The sequence below is a fragment of the Fukomys damarensis genome, unplaced genomic scaffold (genome assembly GCF_012274545.1).
Source record: "Fukomys damarensis isolate Sample0158 unplaced genomic scaffold, DMR_v1.0_HiC HiC_scaffold_15, whole genome shotgun sequence".
Classification (NCBI taxonomy): domain Eukaryota; kingdom Metazoa; phylum Chordata; class Mammalia; order Rodentia; family Bathyergidae; genus Fukomys; species Fukomys damarensis.
In genome coordinates, this window is record NW_022900927.1 from 43,833,429 (window position 1) to 43,854,529 (window position 21,101).

The 21,101-nt window shown below is 33.9% G+C and overlaps 1 protein-coding gene across 1 annotated transcript in view; it reads left to right on the forward strand.

Annotated features, from left to right (window-relative positions):
- Ptprq (protein tyrosine phosphatase receptor type Q) overlaps positions 1-21,101 on the forward strand; it is a 217,497-nt gene that overhangs the window by 155,744 nt on the left and 40,652 nt on the right. The window contains exons 34-37 of the mRNA XM_033763494.1: positions 2,359-2,517; positions 3,068-3,290; positions 5,149-5,222; positions 18,719-18,818. Coding sequence (XP_033619385.1) covers positions 2,359-2,517; positions 3,068-3,290; positions 5,149-5,222; positions 18,719-18,818 — 556 coding nt within the window. The remainder of the gene's footprint in view (positions 1-2,358; positions 2,518-3,067; positions 3,291-5,148; positions 5,223-18,718; positions 18,819-21,101) is intronic.

Here is a 21,101-nt window from a genome sequence, read left to right on the forward strand (position 1 = left end):
TTTTTTTTTTTTTTTTTTTTTTTTTTTTTTTGTTATAATGGGATATGTGGGACATTCACACTGAGCCACTACAGCCGCAACCTGTGTTTCAGTATTTCCTCTGGAGAGGCAGTCTTGCTCATTTACCCATGAACTTGTGGTCCTCCTGCCTTAGCCTCTGAGAGTACTGGGATTAGAAGTATGTGCCTCTGCATTTGGCTCAAAGATACATTTTATGGTGTGAATTTTTTTTAAGAGGAAAACTTATTTAAATTACCTATGCCTATACTTTAAATAATTCTATTTAGATTTCTTGACTGAGTTATCTTAGAAGTCAAGTTCTTTTCAATTAATCAGTGTTTACTGAATATTGTACATTCAACTTTGTGATGTTGACTATAATTAGATCAGTTAATTAGTCTGACAGGTATTATTTGCATAAATTATAACCAAAATTTGCCTTCCCCCCAAAATGATCCACAACTCCCTTCAAAAGTAGAACTTTTTAGACAATCTTGGTGACTTCTGTAGATTTTGTTTTGCTTTGTTTTAGTTTGGCTGTTTGTTTTGTTGTCTTGTTTTGTTTGTCTGTTTTGATTTGGTATCAGGATGGAACTCGGGGCCTTCATACTGAGCTATACCCTGAGCCCTTTATTTAATATTGAGAGTGGGTCTTGCTAAGTCTATATTTACCAGTCTGGGTTTGAACTCACCATCCTCATGCCCCAGCCTCCCAGAGTATTCAGAGTACAGGCATGCACCACCATGCCCAGCTTCTTTTAGAGATTGAAATCGTGCGACTGATTATATCATCTCTCTAAAAATGTTTAATAAAGCTTTTAGAGAGATGATACCAAAACTGTAATTTCTTGACCTTTATTAGAATTTCATCCAATGCTGTCTCTTTCTAAAGCAAAAAATAATTTTTCTCCTTCTTTTATAGGGAAGCAGATTACAGTGGTTAACAGTGCCCGCATTAAGCTGAGTTTAGGGTCGAAATCTTGACACTTAATTCTACATTGTCTACTTGATAATCATTTGACTTTGGGAAAGTTTCAGAACCTCTTTAGGCCTGCAGGGTGGAGACAGTACTAGTTCCTGCCTATAAGTTTTGAGGATTAAAAGAGATCATCTTTGAAAAAAAATTGTAAGATACTACCTAGAAACTTATGCTATGAAGAATAAGAGATATATAGTTGTATAGTATCCATTGATGAATAATTAATGGAGTTATAATTCTACTTATAAGATTTAGCATTTGATTTTAATTGATAAATTCTGTACTTTAAAATGTACAAATGCATGAAGTCTTCAAACTATCCGTTAAATAACCTCACAGATTACAAATGTGTAAGTCACAGAATCTTAATTTCTCTTTGTTAATCAGTAGCAGGCATAATTGTATGCTAATAGACACATTTTTATGCTTTAGCAAAATTTCCTGTTTCTAATACTTTGCCTATTCCCATGTCTAGATGGTACTGATTTTCACTCTTTATCTAAAACAGGCAGACTTATTACTGTAATAGAGAGAATTTATGAGTGTGGTGGTGTCCTAGAGAAATAAGATTTCTCTAGTAAATTTTATGAGTGATATAGAGTGTTTAATTAGTAGTAGTTTCATTAGATTTTCATTTGACCCATAAAGGAAATAATATTTTGAAGAAGCCTTGTATTGGATTCTTCAAACTTTTCCGTGAATATTCCTCAGCACCCCAGAACTCCAAATGAGGTCTACCTCCCTCCTGCCTTCCTTTCCTCCCTTCATTTCCTTCCTCCTTCTTATACTTGTGATACCTGTGGTTTGTGTTTTGAAGGCTCTTTCCACCTACTGCTGCTCTCTTCCCCTTTATTCTTCACAGATATTTCCCCCAATGAGTGCTTGCACATCAAATCTCATTTTAGCCTTTTCTTGTCAGAATACCAAACTATTATGTCAAGTAAACAATTTGCAAGAGGGATGCTGCTATGATTAGAATATAAATTAGTGATCTAGCTAAAGGAAGAAAAAAGAAAGAAAAATTATACTAAAATATTGGCTAAATGTAAATGTTTTAGGTATTTATATAAATAATATATAAGTGAGCATATATATATACATGTATATGTATATATATATATTGAATTTTTTAACATGTGAAGAGGAGTCAGATACCTGAAAATCATACTTGGGCCCCATTTTTATGTAAATCTAAAGTACATAATTTACCTTCAGGAGATAATAATTGCTAAATATCTGCTCTATCCAGACACATTTGTGTTTCATCTGTTACTTATGTTCATTATCACTTTATCTTTTTCATTATAAAATGAAAATTTGAGTATGTTCTACTATTCAAAAATTTAAAAATCAATTATAGCAATATTTCTTATTTACAGCGCCAGCACGACCAAAAACCAAGCCAACCCCTATTTTTGATGCCACAGGAAAACTACTTGTGACTTCAACAACAATTACAATAAGAATGCCAATATGTTACTACAATGATGATCATGGACCAATCAAAAATGTACAAGTGCTTGTGACAGAAACAGGAGGTATCAAATCTGTTTATGTTGTTAAACTGTAGAATGTGAATTTCTGAAGGCCAAAGGATTTTCAGTTCAAATTAGTAAATTGAATTGACTCCTGATTATTACACAAATCTTGAGATAACTAGATTGCCAATACTATCTTTAATTATACCAGTCATTTATTTATGCCTAAAATATTTTATGAAAATGAGAAAAGGCATAGTTAAATCATATGATTAATTTACTCCCCATGTGCTAGTAGGATTGTTTTGATTTTGACAAAATGGAGCCCTGATAGCTTCCTTGAAGGCACAAACAGACAACAACCTCAAGGAATGTCCTTTCTCTCTCTAATAAGTCATCCTTTCAAACATTACATAGACTCGTGTATGTATGATAGGGAAGGAGAGAGTTACTTGTGTAGCCAGGTAGATCTGCTGAATTATCCCTGGTGGCTCATAGAGGGGCTGATATTGCATCCAAATTCCCCTAATGAAATTATAAAAGTACTCCTTTTACATGTAAAATTCATTCATTACTTGAAATCATTATTCTCTTCTTCCTCTGAAAATAGCTCAGAATGATGGAAATGTAACCAAATGGTATGATGCATATTTTAATAAAGCAAGGCCATATTTTACAAACGAAGGCTTCCCTAACCCTCCATGTATAGAAGGAAAGACAAAGTTAAGTGGCAATGAAGAAATCTATGTCATAGGTGCTGATAATGCATGTATGATTCCTGGCAATGAAGAGAAAATTTGCAATGGACCTCTAAAGCCAAAAAAGCAGTATTTGTAAGTATAGCTTATGTTAATCATGCACTGTGTTAGTTAGCTCATGAATGCATTTCATCTATTCATCTAACTTATTATTTCATCTTTTCAGTAAGCTCTGGACATCTAGCATGCATAGTAGCCCTAATGTTTTAGGCACTAGGAATGGAAAGATAGACAAGATATCCTCATTCCCTAAACATAGAGCATTGTAGGGGAAGCGTGCAAGCCTGCCAGAAATTATGATTTGTTATGATAGGTTACATAAGCTCAATATGAAAAATGTTGTATTGGAGAGCATAAGTAGGAGTATTTAATTTTTCTGAAGAAACAAATGTGACTAATGTGTTTTTTACTCATCATTTTGTCACGCATGATATTGTTTTCAGAAACACTGTCACAATTTAAGTTCATGATGGTTTCCCTTTTATGTCACTCATAGCAATAATTCTCTGCAGCTTATCCCATCAAATATCTGAATGCGTGACCAGTATCTTTTCTACTTACTTCATCATTTTGGAATTTCGTATCCTTTAATAACAATATATTCAAAACAAATGCTGATATTTTTTACCTTACTAAATTCTTTGCCAAATTAATTATCCTATCGAATTGATTATACAAGTATTATTTATATATCATAAGACCACTTTTTTTTTTTTTTTTTGGTACTGGGGATTGAACTTGAGACCTTGCACTTACGAAACAGGTAGCAGAACCACTCAGATAAATCCCCAGCCCAGGACCACAGCTTTTAAAACAATGATCTTAACCTTGTTTTTCAATATATGATTTTTATTATTAATTTTTTAAATGCCTCTTTTTTACCTTCTAGTTAAAGCACTGTTAAGTTCTTTATAAGTGTCTGAGGCCAAGTAAGCAAAGGAAAAGTTAGGGAAGTTAGGCAATTAAACCTAATGTCTTGTTATTTACTATTAGTTCCAATTACTTTGGCTCAAATTCTAGGTTATTGCTAGAATTAAAAATAAAACAACTTTGAAATAATATATCACAAATTTTCATATTTTAGTTATTTTTATTTTGCATCCTTGTTTCCCAACCATACTCTTCCTAAAGCACATACAGTAATAAGAACTTGATAATAATAAGAGATAATGATAAATCATTTATTATAATTTGTAGGTTAAATATTCAATGCCCTGGTGTCTTTGCCTTTTGGGGATTTGGGAGGTTGAAACTGAACTTGAATATCTTTGTTCATACACATTTGGAGTGTATGATATTTACATTCATCTTAGGGCATGTGTACAAGTACTGAACACATTTTGTTCTTTTTATTGCATTAGTCCTTTAGGGTACTTTGAACCACTCATTTATTTTTTAAGCTTCATTCTCTTATGTATTTCTTCTATTTTAAATATTATGAAAGCACAAAATGTGTAAATGTGCATACACACAAACAAGACGTTGTTTGCTTGCATTTGAATGAGACAAGTTCTATGTGACCACTGTAATCTGATTCACTGGCACTTATAAAGATGGTTTAAGTAATAACAATTATCATGCTTATTAAATATATTAGTAGTACACATTTTCACAGATATTTAATCATTCCATCCAAATAAACCTAAAGGAAAGTGATCGCTTCATTTGCTTCAACTGATGACTCTTTCCGAGTGTGACCGATTTTTGAGATACTGACATGTTAAATTCATTGTGCTCAGAGCAAGACAATGAATTATTCATTTCATGCAAATACAGTATAAATTTGTCCTGATGGTGGTTTAATTTCAAAATTTGTATCTCCTAAATTCATTTTTCTTTTGAATAAAGCTTTCATAACTATTTGTTAAATTATTTATAGAAAAAAGTAATGTGATTTGAAAATTGTGGACATTTCTTTTACTTGACCTCATAGGTTTAAATTTAGAGCCACAAATGTCATGGGACAATTTACTGACTCTGACTACTCTGATCCTATTAAGACTTTAGGTAAGACATATTTTGTAAATTATTTTAATCTTTAATCAACATGTTTATGTAGCTGGAACATTTATTAAATGTTTAGTAGATACATTAATCTATGACTGGATATTCTTAAATACAAATTCATTTTATGGTTAATTATCCTAAGGAAAACATAATATTTTTAATATTCTTCTAAAAGATGGATACTCTTTCAATTCAAATCTAAATATGGACTTTGTTAGATATAGGATCTTTTCTGACATTTGATAACATTATCCAAAATAAATATTTAGTTAGCTTTTAAAATACACAATTTTATATGTAAATCAGTGTTACCTAATACAAAAGAAAGAAAAGTGGCTTGTGGAAATTTTCTTTCTTATAATTTTTAAAAGTAGAAGCTTGAAAGTGCTGTTTAATATATGTTCTTACATTTTACTTTTGTGTGAATGTCTTCAATGATGTCCAAAAATATTAAGCCTAAATGAAACACAAATTCAATTTAGTTATATACGTATAATATGCATATATGTGTAAAATGTATTATATATTATAATCACCATTATCCTCATAATCATATCTAATATTAAATATTCTGTGGCAGACGCAATTCTAACTTCTTCTTAATCATTAACTAATGAAGTCTTCACAACTATACTTTGTTTGGGTCAGTGTTTCTCAGCCAGCGTGGAAACCTTGCCTGTGTGGTCATTTGAGAGGTGTCTGGAACCCTATTTTGTTGTGATGCCTGAGTGGTGATTTTAGTAGTGGTGGTAGTGGTGCATACTGTGGGCATCTAGTGGGCAGAGGCTATGAGTGCTGCTAAAGCTCGCCAATGCACCAGACTCCCCTCATGCTAATAATGCTGAAGATGAGAGACTGAATGAAGAGCTAATGCTTTCACCACTTTGCAGATGAGGGCACTCAGGCTTAGAGTGTTTAGGTAATTACATATATGGTGCAGGAATCTAGCATTGTATCCTAGGAATCCCCAGCCACTATACTACAAATAGAGATCTGGATTCAAATCTTGGCTCTGCCACTTGAAAGACAATTTCTCTAAACTCTGTTTATTTTTTTAATTTGAAAAATTGAAATGGAACCCTTCTCTGAGAGGTTGCTGAAAGGCTTGGATAAAACAGCATAAGAAAATATATCAATAATTTATACTTGGTGGATTTTTAAACACTTCATAGCTTCTCTTGGATAGGTCATATTCAAATATTTTAGAAATATTCTTACTTTGAAGAAATTTCTCTAGAATTTCACTAAGAGGTAATGACTTCCTATTTCTTTTGCACCAACCCCTCAAAACCCCCAATATATCCATCTATCACATCTTAAGGAACCAAGTGAATAGTGCATCTGTCAACATCACTTGAAGATGTGGGATTGTGCCATTGTTCAGATTCTAGTGAGCTGTTTTTCAGTATATCATGAGCTGTTACAGATTTGCTGGCAGAAAGACAAATTCATTTGGCTAACCTAATTCCATAACATCATTTGCTTGATTAATTTTTCCAAATAACTTAATCATTTTAAAGCTAGTTCATTAGATTTGTAATTTTGCAATTTTGCTGAGTATTTCTTCATTTTATAAGTGAGTTTACCACACCTTGATACCACACAGTAAAGTACACATCTGAAGGTTTCAGCGTCCATAAACCATTACTGCAGCGAATAGTGATCTCAGTGCACTTTTTAATGGAAGATAAGAGACACAAAGAAGATGGATAACTACTATGTCAGAGGGAGATAATACTTTATAGGAGCAGTGCTGAAAGGGGCTAGACTTGCTGCAATGGGTATCATATGCTTTGTTTCTCATAAAGCATATTTACATGGTGGTTCCATGTAAATTATCAATGGAAGGACATGCTTGGGACACTTATCTGAGAGGCAAAGTTGACATTCAAAGAAACAGAGAAAGAGCTGAAAATTAGGAACCATGGTGTCCTGGGACATGAGTACTTAGACTGTGCCAAATTCCATCCCTCTGGCCAAAGTTGGGCTTCATAGAGCACTATAGTCTCAAGCTGCTCTTCGGCAGTGGTCACTCTTTTCTTGTCTCACAGCCAAGGGAGTGGAATAAGACAACCAATTGTAGAAAAGAGAAGATGTACAAAAAGGTTTTCAGTTCCTGCCTTGGAATCATAACCACTGACACCTCAGTTGTCTATGTGCTACTGCTACTGTGTCCTGGTAACAACAGGAATCTAGAGTGTGTGGGAGACGTGGAATGAAGCTAAGAGCACAGGATCCCCGAAGGCTAGAGAAACAGGGACTGGTGAACTATGGACCAAACATAGCAGGGAGAAAGACATTGGGTTGGTGAGGGAGAGAAATGGAGGGTTCCTTGTATCTATTATCAGATTTCTCAGAGTGCAGTATGTTGTTTATAGACCATTGAAATGTGTATAACCTTTTAGGATCCCATTTCTACTGGCCTTCTCAGAATTTTCTCCAGACAGCAGCTTTGAAACAGGCATTTGCCCTTTAACTCTTATATAGCCAGTAAAACGGTGACAAACGGGAGAGAGAGAGACATTAGTGTAAGCTGTGGTGTCAGAATAATTCTTGGCAAAAGAACAATACCAGAAAAGACAAAGACTAAATCCTCTGAAAGGAAATAAAGTTGACCATTTCTGCAATGAGCAAAAGTCCATGGCAAGAGTTGTATCATAGCTGTAAGAATGGGGACAAACACAAAAAATAAAATAATTGATATAATAGCTATAGTGTCATCAGAAGATGATGAAGAGTGATTAAGTCTTTTCTCTCCTCAAATATTTCATGTGTTAGGTCCCAACATTCCTTGTTGTGTGCATTGGATCCTGGCCTTCAGTGAAAGAAGTCTAAATGCTATCAGGGTCTTCAAATCACCCGTGGATAAGCATTCATTCACTGTATTTTGCACACCACAAGCAACAAGTTCCAAGCTGAGTTGCTTGTCTATTAAAACATCAAAAGCCTTGACTAGTCTGTGTTTCTGCAAACCATTTTGGTGATAGTGATGCCTCTCAGAGGTGTCATTATATGGAATTAAAATTAGAACAACAGAACCACCGTAGACTTTTAAAATTTTATGTTCAGTGAAAGGAACTAACTAAAGTGAGAGGGGGACCTACAGGGCTTTGCTGGATAAGGATGAGTCTGGGCAAGAGGAGTTTGCAACTACAGAAATTACTACGGCCTAGAAGAATGAACAGAGGAAATGACATAGGCATCATATTAATTCTAAAAATATACTTATAACTTACATGATTTTGTTTTTGCTCAAGATTGAACATTAGCATTTTATTAACATAATTCACAAGAATCTCTCTTAAACTCTTTTTAAAAAAATCCTCTTTGGGCACATACTTTATGGAAACTGCTTGTAGGCAGTGTTTTGATTACAAGGCTTAATTATAGAGGATTCCTATGATTTGAAAACCAGACACCCATTTCCGCACCTTACAGGGATCTCGTTAAAGCTGAACAAGATGAAACTTTAAACCCTATGGCAAAGGCACTCTGTGATAGTTTTCTTTTGTCATAACACTTCTCATTTCATTACTATGCTAACAATTAAATGTTTCAGTAAATTCACTTAAAAAAAGGGACTTGCTGTGTATCATGTGCAGCTAAAGGATCACTTTCTCTAAGGCACCAGAAGGGAAGAAAGTTTTGTTTTTTTTTAAATAAGGCAGCATGAATGCAGAGGAGCACCTCACAATTCTGTAGGCAGACAGGCATATTTCAATTAGTTTTAGTGTATATTGAATTTATGAGACTTTGGATTAATTATTTAGCAAATTTTTTAAATTCTGAAATATTATGTATAAAGTGAGAACATAAGTATAAATCCTATAAACTATGAGGGAAATTGATTCAGTAAGTGAATGTGTTATATGAAATAGTCACTAATAAAGTCACCTGACATTGTGTATACTTCAAGCCTTTTAAGTGGTTTTTACATACACATTCTTCAATGTAACTCTATAATATGACTTTCTTTTCATTTATAGTCTCAATTCATAGGTAAGATACCTGAAGCGCTATGTTTTTAAATGATTTTCCCAAGGTTTTAATCAGAGGTTGTGGTGGCAGCAGACTTCAGACCCAGGAAACATAAATCGAATCCAGTCAGTGCATCCTTATAACCTTTCTGCCACACTGCCTGAAAATCACAAGTGCCAGGCAGCTTCAGTTGGATCACTGTAGGTGATAAGTCTGCTCCAACAGCCTTCCTTTCCTTGCTGTATCACTTTCTTTTCTCAATATTTTTATTATTTCCAGTTTCTCTCTTTCCTCATCTTATTTGTCTTGGCCCTTTGAGGTTAACATTCATAAATCAGAATGCTTTGTTTTGCATACAAAGGTATGGTAATTTCATTTTATTTTTTAAACCATGGCTAAGTGACTTTCCCCCCCACACTGTTTAAACACTACTCATGATCTACTTTAACAATTTGCCAATTTGAATGAAGATGACATCCCCACTAGGCATTTTAATTTATATTTTTTCAAACTTTTATTGAGTATTATATTCATATAATTTGTAGGGTACAAAGTCATGCTGTGATATATACATATATAATGTAAAAAGATGAATGAAATAATTAGAATCTATCACCTCAAATACTTATGAATTCTTCTTGTCTAAATGTATTTCATAAATTATAAAAATGAATAACATTAGTAAATTCTTTCTGCAATGTTGTATGTCTGAGATGACTACCATTAGGCCAAAAAGAGGAAGAAAGTTCTCCCTATTATTAATTCTAAGAATATTTTTAAAAATAATTTAAAGATCTTCCACTCTTTGTAAACCTATATAAAGGGTCAGACATTGGAGTAGGAGCTTTATATCTCTTATTTAATTCAATATTTTTCTTATAGATTTTTTTAAAGCTTATAAAGTTGGATCTATATTCTGAATTTAAATAATGATTTCAGTCAGAAGATAAAGCTTGTGAAAAATCAGTGCTTCATAACTAAGTGATAGCAGTGTGGTATATTATGCAAATAATTTAATTTGATCTGTCACAGGATTTTAAATCTAGTCAAGAAGTGACTTGTGCATGTTATAAAAACAATCCACTTTCTGTGAAAGGATTGGTAGATGTGACCTCATTCGGTGGGTCCAGGCATAACAGTGAATCAGCAAATTTAATTAACAGAGTACATTTTGTACACTCCTAGTGGCATCTTTGTAATACATGTGCCCAGAGGATCACATATAGTTTATTAATATACTGTATGTCATTTCTTCACTTGGCCAGTGCTTTAAAATGGTAATCTAATCTGAAATATTTTTTTGTGGTCTATGAAAACATTTTTGCCATTGAGTTCTAATGCCCAGTGATTCTATCTAATCTAATAAAGTTGATTCTTTATTCATCTTCATGCTTTCTTTTCCAAGTGTATAAAATTAGGGTTAGCATGTAAATTTTGGTAAAAACAATCCAATCATTATAATGTATAAAAAAGGTGTAGCTAAAATACCTGAGATAACATGTTGCTATAGCATCTTCTATATTTAGTTTGAGATATCTGGGACCAAGAAGGCGTGATAACTATTTAAAATTCAGTATTCTTTCAAATCTGTCATGGAGAATAGCTATAGGAACACTGTCATATTGCCAATATTTCACAAGCACCAATCTAGAGAAGAAAGATGAAACATTAATCTGTGTGGTATACAGATAGTTAACTTATTTTCTCATTAAACTGAAACACTTTTTAGTAAAATTATAAATCATGTACCTTAAAATTGCTTGTGATTATAATTAGTAGTTATGCCTAAAATCAGTGCTGAATTTTTGTATTCTTATTTTGTTCAGTGTCGGATCTTCAATGTGAAAATTTTAATAACTATTTAAAAATAAAAATATTTGTTCATTAGGAAATTTAACATATTTATGGAGCATTAACTGCTTGCCCCTTACACTCAGAACTTGGAAAAGTTTTTAGTAAACAACTTCTATCCTCAGGAAACCTATATTCTAGATAGACAGGCAGATAATAAACAACAGGAATAATAAATAAGTGAATTTAAGTATAATTTAAAAGATGATTTGAGATATAGAAAAAAGAAAATGTAGAGCATGTAGAAAGGGAAGGAAGACAATGAAAGGAGTTTTAAATTTGATTTTAAATAGGTTGATGTCTGCTCAGGTTGCCATGGCAAAGTTCCTTAAACTGAGTATCTTAAACAAAGAAGTAACAGAAGTTCATTTTCTCAAGCTGGAGTCTAAGATGAAGGTTGTAACCCATGTAGTATCTGGCAAAATCTTTCTTTCTGGTTTATACATGACTGGCTGCTTTTTCACTATATCCTCACTATATCCTTTCTTTGGCACATATGTGATGGAAAAGAGGGTGAGGGAAGTAGGGGGAGAGAGAGAGAGAGAGAGAGAGAGAGAGAGAGAGGAAGAAAGAAAGGGAAGAAAGGAAGGAAGGAAGTACAATGGGGTATCTTTATTTCTACGTATAGGGAGATTTATTATATTAAAGATCATATGGCCTCAGATAACAAAGAACACATGAGAAACTACATGAATACCAAAACAGCACTACAAGCAATCCTAAACAAAATCCTAGAAAAAGACAATGAATGTAACAACACCATGAGGCCCAACAGAGCAAATCAAATAGGCAAGGCAAGAAACTAAAAGAAGAAGGTGAAAAAGTAAAAAGAGTCAAGAAAAGGCCAATAACATGACAATAATAAGTTAGTACATATCAGTTATAACCATCAATGTCAATGGCCACAACTCACCAATCAAGAGAAAGAGACTGGCAGACTGAATTAAGAAGCAAAATCCAACAATATGTTGTATATAAGAAACACACCTAGTGCAAAAAGAAGCCCATAGACTGAACGTGAAAGAATGGAAAACAATTCTACATGGGACAGGAGCCCAGAAAAAAGCAGAGGTAGCAATCTTATTCACAGACAAAGTAAATTTCAAACCAAAACTGATTAAAAGAGACAAAGAAGGCCACTACATCCTTGTAAAGGGAACAATTCAAGAGGAAGAGATGACAATGATAAACATATATGCACCAAATATTAACACCCCCAACTATATAAAAGAAATATTAAGAAACATGGAAAACCAAATAAGCACTGAAACAATTGCAGTGGGGATCTAAATACCCCAGTTTCACAAATAGACAGATCATCTAGGCAAAAAATAACAAAATACTAGAACTGAACCAAGCTTTTGAAAGCATGGACTTAATAGACTTAATATACATTCTTTTTGGCTGCACATGGGTCATTCTCCAAGATAGATCACATACTAGCTCACAGAACAGGTTTGAATAAATGCAAAAGAATCAAAGTTATTCCCTTTATATTATCAGATCATAGTGCAATCAAGCTGGAGAAGAATAGCACAAGAAACCGTAGGAACTTCACAAACACATGGAAATTGAACAACACTCTCCTGAACAATCAATGGATCACAGAGGAAATTAAAGAAGAAATCAGACAGTTTTTACAAATAAATGAAAATGCCAACTCAACATACAGGAATCTATGGGACACAATGAAAGCAGTTCTATGTGGAAAATTCATAGCACTGAATGCCCACACTAGGAAAACAGAGCAAGCTCAAATGAACAACCTAATGATGAATCCTAGACTCTTAGAAAAACAAGAGCGAGTAAAACCCAAAGCTCGAACAACAGAGGAAATTATGAAGATGAGAGCAGAAATCAATGTAATGGAAGCTAAGAAAACAATACAAAAAATGAATGAATCGAAGAGTTGGTTTTTTGAAAGAATAAATAAAATTGATAAGCCCCTAGCTAACCTTATCAAAAAAAGGAAAAAAAAGGCTCAGATCCATGCAATCAGGAATGAAAAAGGTGAAGTCACAACAGATCCAACAGAAATCCAGAGAATCATTAATACCTACTTTCAGAACCTGTACTCTTATGAAATGGAAAACACAGAAGAAATGGACAGATTTTTAGATACTTATGAATTACCAAAGTTGAACAAAGAAGATTAAAACATTTTAACACCCCAATTACAATCAGTGAAATTGAAAATGTAATTAAAAACTTACCAAGAGAGTGAGTCCTGATGGACTCACTGCTGAGTTTTACAAGACATTTAGAGAACAATTACTGCCATTACTCTTCAAACGTTTCAATGAAATTGAAAGGGAAGCAATACTTCCAAACTCATTCCTGGAAGCAAGCATCGCTTTGATTCCCAAACCAGGGAAAGACTCTGCTAAACAAGAGAACTACAGGCCAATCTCCTTAATGAATATAGATGCAAAAATCCTTAATAAGATACTAGCAAACAGAATATAGAGGATCATCAAGAAAATCATACATCCTGACCAAGTCGGATTTATTCCAAGGATGCAAGGATGGTTCAACATACGTAAGTCAATAAATGTAATACACTACATTAATAGAGCCAAGGACAAAAATCATATGATCCTCTTGATAGATGCAGAAGAAGCATTTGACAAAATTCAACACCCATTCATGATAAAAACCCTGCAAAAATTGGAATAGATGGTCTATACCTCAACTTAATAAAGGCTATCTATGAAAAATCAACAGCCAACATCATATGAAATGGCCAAAAACTGAAAACCTTCACATTAAAATCAGGAACAAGACAAGGATGCCCATTATCACCACTCCTCTTCAGTATAGTTCTGGAAACATTGGCCATTGCAATTAGACAAGAAAAAGAAATTAAAGCAATAAAGATAGGAAAGGAAGAAGTTAAACTGTCATTATTTGCTGACGATATGATACTCTACATTGAAGACCCAAAAAACTCTACCAAAAGACTTCTTGACTTAATTGACACTTTTAGCAGAGTAGTTGGATACAAGGTCAACACCCAAAGTCAATAGCCTTCTTGTACGCAAATAACAGAGTCACTGAGAGAGAAATTAGGGAAACAATTCCTTTCACAATAGCATCCAAAAAAATGAAGTATCTAGGAATAAATCTAACAAAAGAAGCAAAAGACCTCTACACTGAAAACTAAAGAACTCAGAAAAAAGAGATTGAAGAGCATATAAGAAAATGGAAAGATATCCCCTGCTCCTGGGTAGGAAGAATCAACATAGTGAAAATGGCCATAGTACCAAAACTGCTATACAGTTTCAATGCAATGCCACTTGAAATTCCAACACTATATTTCACAGAACTAGAAAAAAGAATCCAAAAATTCATTTGGAACCATAAGAGACCTAGAATAGCAAAAGCCATCCTAGGCAACAGACACATGGCAGCGGGTATAACAATTCCCAATTTGAAAGTATACTACAAAGCCACTGTGATAAATCAGCGCAAAGAAACAGACCTGAGGATCAGTGAAACAGACTGGAAGACACAAAAACAACTCCAGATGTAGTCAGCTACCTCATCTTTGACAAAGGAGCTGACTGCCCCCACTGGAGGAAAGATAGCCTTTTTAATAAATGTTGTTGGAAAAACTGGATCTCAATCTGCCAAAGATTAAAACTAGACCCTTATCTTTCACCATTCACTAAATTAAAATTCAAGTGGATTAAAGATCTAAATATTAAAACAGAAACACTAAATGTGGTGGAAGATAAGTTAGGCAGAACTCTTGAAGACATTGGCATAGGAAAAGACTTTATGAACAAATCCTCAGTAGCACAGGAAGTAGCAGAAAGAATCAACAACTGGGATCTCATCTTATTAAAAAGCTTCTGCACTGCAAAAGAAAACATCAACAGAATTAAGAGACAACCTACAAGGTGCGAAAAAATTTTTACCAGCTGCTCCTCAGACAAAGGACTATTATCTAGAATATATAAAGAACTCAAAACAATCAGCCCACCCAAATATAAAGACCCAATTAAAAAATGGACATCTGAAATGAACAGACAGTTCTCAGACAAAGAAGTAAAATCAGCAAGTAAATACATGAAAAAATGTTCCACATCACTGGTCATTCAAGAGATGCAGATGAAAACAACACAGATTCCATCTCACTCCACAAAGATTGGCTGCTATTGAGAAATCAATCAATAACAAATGTTGGTGGGGTTGTGGGGTGAAAGGAACCTTTCTCCACTGTTGGTGGGAGTTCAGACTGGTGCAACCACTATGGAAATCAATATGGAGATACCTCAAAGAGCTGGGACTAGAGGCTCCATTTGACCCAGCCATCCCTCTGCTGGGTATCTTTCCAAAAGAATTAAAAGAATCATATCACAGTGATGTATGTGCAACCACGTTTATAGTGGCACAGTTTGTAATAGCTAAAACTAGGAAACAGCCCATTTGCCCATCAGTTGGAAACTGAATAAAGAAGATGTGGTTTTTCTATAAAAAGAAATACTACTCAGCCATAAAGAATGAGAGATTAGAGTCATTCTTAGGAAAATGGATACATATTGAGGATATACTCCTAAGTGAAATAAATAAGTCACACATGTTTAAATACTGAATAGTTTCTCTGGTGTGAAAAACTATAATAGTACAGAAGATCCTAATGAGATAACTGACATTGTGAAATGGGAGGAAAAGAGCTAAAGGTGTAGAGAAAGTGGGAAGGGTTGGGGCAAGGTAATAAGGGAAAAGAAAAAATATGACAAAAAAAAAAGTCCCATTTGATCCAGCTGTTCCCCTGCTGTGTATATTCCCTAAAGAATTAAATAATCATACCATAGTGATACATGTGCACCAAGTTCATAGCAGCACAATATGTAATAGCTAAAATTTGGAAGCAGCCAACTTGTCCATCAACTGGAGACTGGATAAAAAAAATGTGTTTTTTTAAATAAATGGAATACTACTCAGCAATAGAAATGATAAATTAGAGTCATTTATAGCTAAATAGATACACGCTGATGTGATACTCTTAAGTGATATAAATAGGACACATGTGTAAAACCAAATAGTTTCTCTAGTATGAGAAACCTAAAGTGTAAATAAGAACTAAAAGGTATAATAGGTAATGTGAAATAGGAAGAAAAGGGACAAAGAGGATAGGGAAATGGGAGGGGAAGTGGAAAGGAAAGAAGGGAATGAAATCCATATGAAAAATGAAAAATAATTGAAACAAAGTCTTTGTAGATTGGGAAGGAGGGAGTGGTTGAAGGGAGGGCAGAGGAATGGGGAAAAAATGAGAACCAAGATCGATTATGTAAAGGTACAAATTTCCAACAACGAATGTTATTACATTGTACACATTAAATGTACCAATAAACTTAGTAAAATTTTTTATAAAAATCACTATATCATGAGAAACTTGGTGTCACTCCTCAATAAAGAAGCTGATCTGGCCCCAGAGGAGTAAGCAAGGTAGGGATGAAAAGTAAATAGGATAAGTAACCAGGGACCAGAGAGCTAATGAAGGTTCAGGTCACACAAGCCACTGGGAAGGACTTTGGCTTTCCTCTTCCAAAGCCATGAGACAGATTTTCAGCAAAGAGGTAACATTTTAAACAAGAATTACTATCGATGCTCTTTTGAAAATAGATGGTAGAAGGAGAAGAACCGGGGGGTGGGGAGGGTACAGGCAAACTTGTAAGGTATCCATATGATAATTCAGCAAGATGAGAGGGGCTCTATCTTAAAATGCTAGAAGCAGAGGTGGTAGGAAGAGAGTAGAGCACAACTAAAAGTAAAAGGAATGGAACATCATGAGGCCTCACATGCCTACAAATAAAAGGTTTATAATGATATTTTACCATTTGCTTTAATTTTTTATTCATTCACTTATTTCCAAAAATATTTAATAGTAAGTCACACACAGCATGATATCCCATCTCTAAATTCTTAGTATGCTTCTTTAATACATATATTTTATTACATTACCACAGTTAAAATCAGCAATAAATCCTTGATATTTTAATACTGTATAGTTTTCCAAATCATCTCTTACTTTATTCTTTCCGATTTTTAAAATCTAAGTACAACTGAGTTCACCCTTTATTTTTGATTATGTCTCTTCAGGACTATTATCGTCAAAGACTCTATTTATCCTCCATGACATAGACTCATTGAAATAGCCAAAGGAATGATCGTGTAGCAGTTCTCATTTTCTGGATGCATCTGACTGTTTTTTTCCCCCCCTGGTGCCATATCATTTTATTGTATACTTTCTTTCTCCTAATCTTGTAAATTAGAAACAAAATCTAAAGGTTTGAATATTCGTGATTAGCGTTTTTGTTGGGGAGCCTCTACAGATGTTGGTGTCTGCAGCAAAACATCCTCCATCGTGAAGGATGCAATACCTGCTTGTTACACTTGCTGCTAAAATTGATCAGGAGTCAATAGCACTGTACTTCTTCATTAGAAAGTTGTTTACTCCTACCTATAACGAGCAAATAATCTGTGGGATGATACTCTGAAGCCTATTAATGTTCAATTCCTTATCAATCTTCTCTGCAATCATTTTAAAATACACTTATAATTGTTACCATAATCAACTACTTCATTAGGAATCTGAAATTATTAACTTTTTAAATTGATTTCTTCTGCATGCATTAAAGAGAATTCTCTTCTAATAAAGTTTTGCATGTTTAACTAGGGCTACTTAAAAATCCACACAAAGTTATAGATCATGTGGGGAAGGAAGAAAGCTATAATTTTTAATTATAATTCTTAAGTTTTTAGCATGAGGACATGATCTAGGCATATCTGTTGCTTACAGTTCAATATTTTGTTTATTTTTATTTATTTTATTAAATTATATTAGAGCTCATGAGTTTTTAAATATATGCAATCTATTTCATTCTGTTTCTGCTTTTAACTATTAAAATGCTTAAATTATTCCATCTGGTTAGTTGGAGCCTCTTCAAGATGATCTTTTGTTCTTTTCATACCATTAGCCTTTGTTAATTTCATAACTTTCTAGGACCTATGTTTTTAATTCATTTTATTCCTTATTCCACTTAGGGATTACTGTCTTTTCCTGGTTCAGTGAAAAGTACATTTAGAAAATGTTATTTGAAAGAAACTCAAAATTGGCCAGGGATTTTGTCTCAGTGGTTCAACCACCTGCCTTGATAGCACAAGGACCTGAGTTCGATTACTGGTTCCAAAAAAGAAAAAGAAAAGAAAATTTGACTCAGGTTTGGCCAGAGCAATCAGAACTATAGAATTTCTATCAGTTGAGAGGTGGAAAAATGTAGTTGAAAAGGGAAAAGTATGAGAGCTCAGTTTGGACACACTGATTTTGAAACTTCCATTATACTTCTACATAAAGATGTTTAGTCTAAAATTGAACATATAAGTCTGAGGTCTAACAGATAAAAATTAAGTACTCATCACATTACAAATGAATGTTAAAACCATGATGTCTCACAAAAGTATGAGTTTAGAAATAGAAAGAAAAGGGACCAAGCACGGAGTCCCAAAATTAAAATAGCTAGAAGAGAAACAAACACGTTTCTGCATTTTACTAGCATTCTTGAGCAATATGCCAAGAAAAGATATCTTTTTGTGGTTTGAGCCCCAAGATAGCATTCCATGATAATGTTTTTAATAATAATGTCACCCCTCTTTTCTAGGTGAAGGACTTTCAGAAAGAACTGTAGAGATCATTCTTTCAGTCACTTTGTGTATCCTTTCAATAATTCTTCTTGGAACAGCTATTTTTGCATTTGCAAGGTATGATTTATTTGTGCTCATGACATTCCCAACATACTTCCTGGTGACATTTACACCAGTCAAAGTCCAATCAGGAGATAGAAGCCATAGCAGTTATGTGAATGGGAAACTTTTTTTCTTAAATTGCAGAAATATTTACCATGTACTATATGATGTTTTTAAATATATACACTGTAGGTTGACTAAACTAGCCATGAAGAAGGAAATCTTGCAGCTCAATGGGAAACATTTAACATAAGAATAATTAACTAGATGAAATGTTTAACTTCTATAGGAGGTAAAAGAAAATTCTATGGAGTCTGGAAGTATCAAGTATAATAAAGCAGCTACTCTTTAGATTGAGAGAGAGAGGACAATAAAGGAACTAAGACCGGCATCAAGTCCCTTCTCAAGGGTGTCGTGGAGTGGCTATTCCATGCACGTTCAGCATCTCGCTGTCAGTGGGCAAAGAGCTATGACAGGGTAAAGAGTTGTTTTGCAGAAGACACTGGTTTTCAGAGGATAGGCAGGCTGAGACTGGCTGTAGAAGCGACTCATTCTTGGTGGATGATGTGGGCAGGCTGGAGATTCTTGGAATCATTCACTAATGGAATGAGAGGAGTATGCACTTAAGAGACAGTGAGAGCACCTCTAGGTGGCCTGCTGAACGCTCTCAAGGAAATTAATGCAGAATAGGCTTCATCATGGGGCAGCAAGTCCTTGTCCCTTGCCTTGCAGGGTCACTCTAGTGCCCTCTATTGGAAAATTTTAGCATTCTGCTTTCTGGCAAAAGAATTGTCCATTATCACAAAGTAGGGCAAAAAAAGGATAGATTTCGGACACAACAAAGTAGTAACACACACACACGCAAACACACTCACTACAGAATCTGCCAGACCTTCTAAATATTTTTGAATGATCTATAAATCTGATATGTTTAATTTAATACAGCCTAAAATTTAAAGTTTGTAAGACATAATTTTTATAGTGTGGGCAAGACTTTTATAGTGAGGACAATTTCCACATATGGCTGACCCCTTATGGTTGATGTTCACACCTATCTGGTCCCCCCTCCAGTTCAGAGAATCAGCCTTCTCTTTCCCTGGTTGTCTAAAAGATTTCAGTGGAACTCTTATTCATGAGCCAAAAATCTAGTTTTGCAAGATAGCTTGCTAAGATAATAATATTTTAAATTTGCAAAATCAACCATGTAGTCTTGTGTTCTAAATGCCATTCACACTGTTTTGTCTTGAATATTTTAAATCATCTTAATGAATAATTGAGATTATCTTGAAAAATGGTATTATCACCTACTGTTCATAGATTCAGCCAGAAGATGGTGAGAAAAAGGTTGTTTTTCTAGGCTCTAGATATGTTGTGTAAGATATGGGGTGAGTCCTGAAGGAGTGCGTATCCACCATGTTTGTATTGTTTCTTTGCTCTAAAATTGTCTTTGACTTCTCATTTTCTTGCTCTAATTGGGCAAAAAAATGGTTCTTTTATTCCTTGCACCTTCCCTATACTCTTCTCTTCAGCCAAAGGATTCTACTCTCACTTGAATATTCTTAGGCTTTTACATAACTTTCCTTTTGTCCAGTGAACCTGAAATGGCTTCTCTTCCTTGTCATCCTGGATTACTCAAAACGAATTCTACTTCGTTACTTCTAAAGACTAATAATTGAAATGACTTATATAACATTTTATAATTAATAGGTGCTTTTGAATTGCAACTTGAATTTTTTTCTTTTTCTACATTTAAAACCTATCTCTCTATTAAATTTTAGTTGTTGAAAATAGGAACCTCATTTTATGGTTTTCATAGCACCCTCAAGACTTAGCTCTTAATAAATAATGAATTTGGAGTGTGAATGATAAAATTGCTAATTATAATCTTGTAATATACCATAGTATGCCATGGAAAATAGGCATGTATGGGCTTAAAATGAAAGAAACTTTAGCTTAATTCTCAGATTCATATGTCTTTCAGTACTGAACCTCAGTTTTCTGATTGTAAACAAAGATAATAGTATGTGCGTCTTAATATTTACATAAAAATTCAGTTCAAAACCATGTATTTGCATGCATGAAGAAATGTTTCAGCATGCAAAAAACTGCACTGTTTTTTAAACACTAGTGTTGATTTCTATTTTGATATATTTTCTTGTTATGACAAATTGATGAGACAGTTGGAGGAAGGAGAAACAGGCTGCAGCCTCAGTTTTACTGTGCTGTTTTAATGTGCCATTTGCTCAGTACTTCATCAACTAAATCTCATTAAATTTGAGGTGTCAAACATCTTGCTTA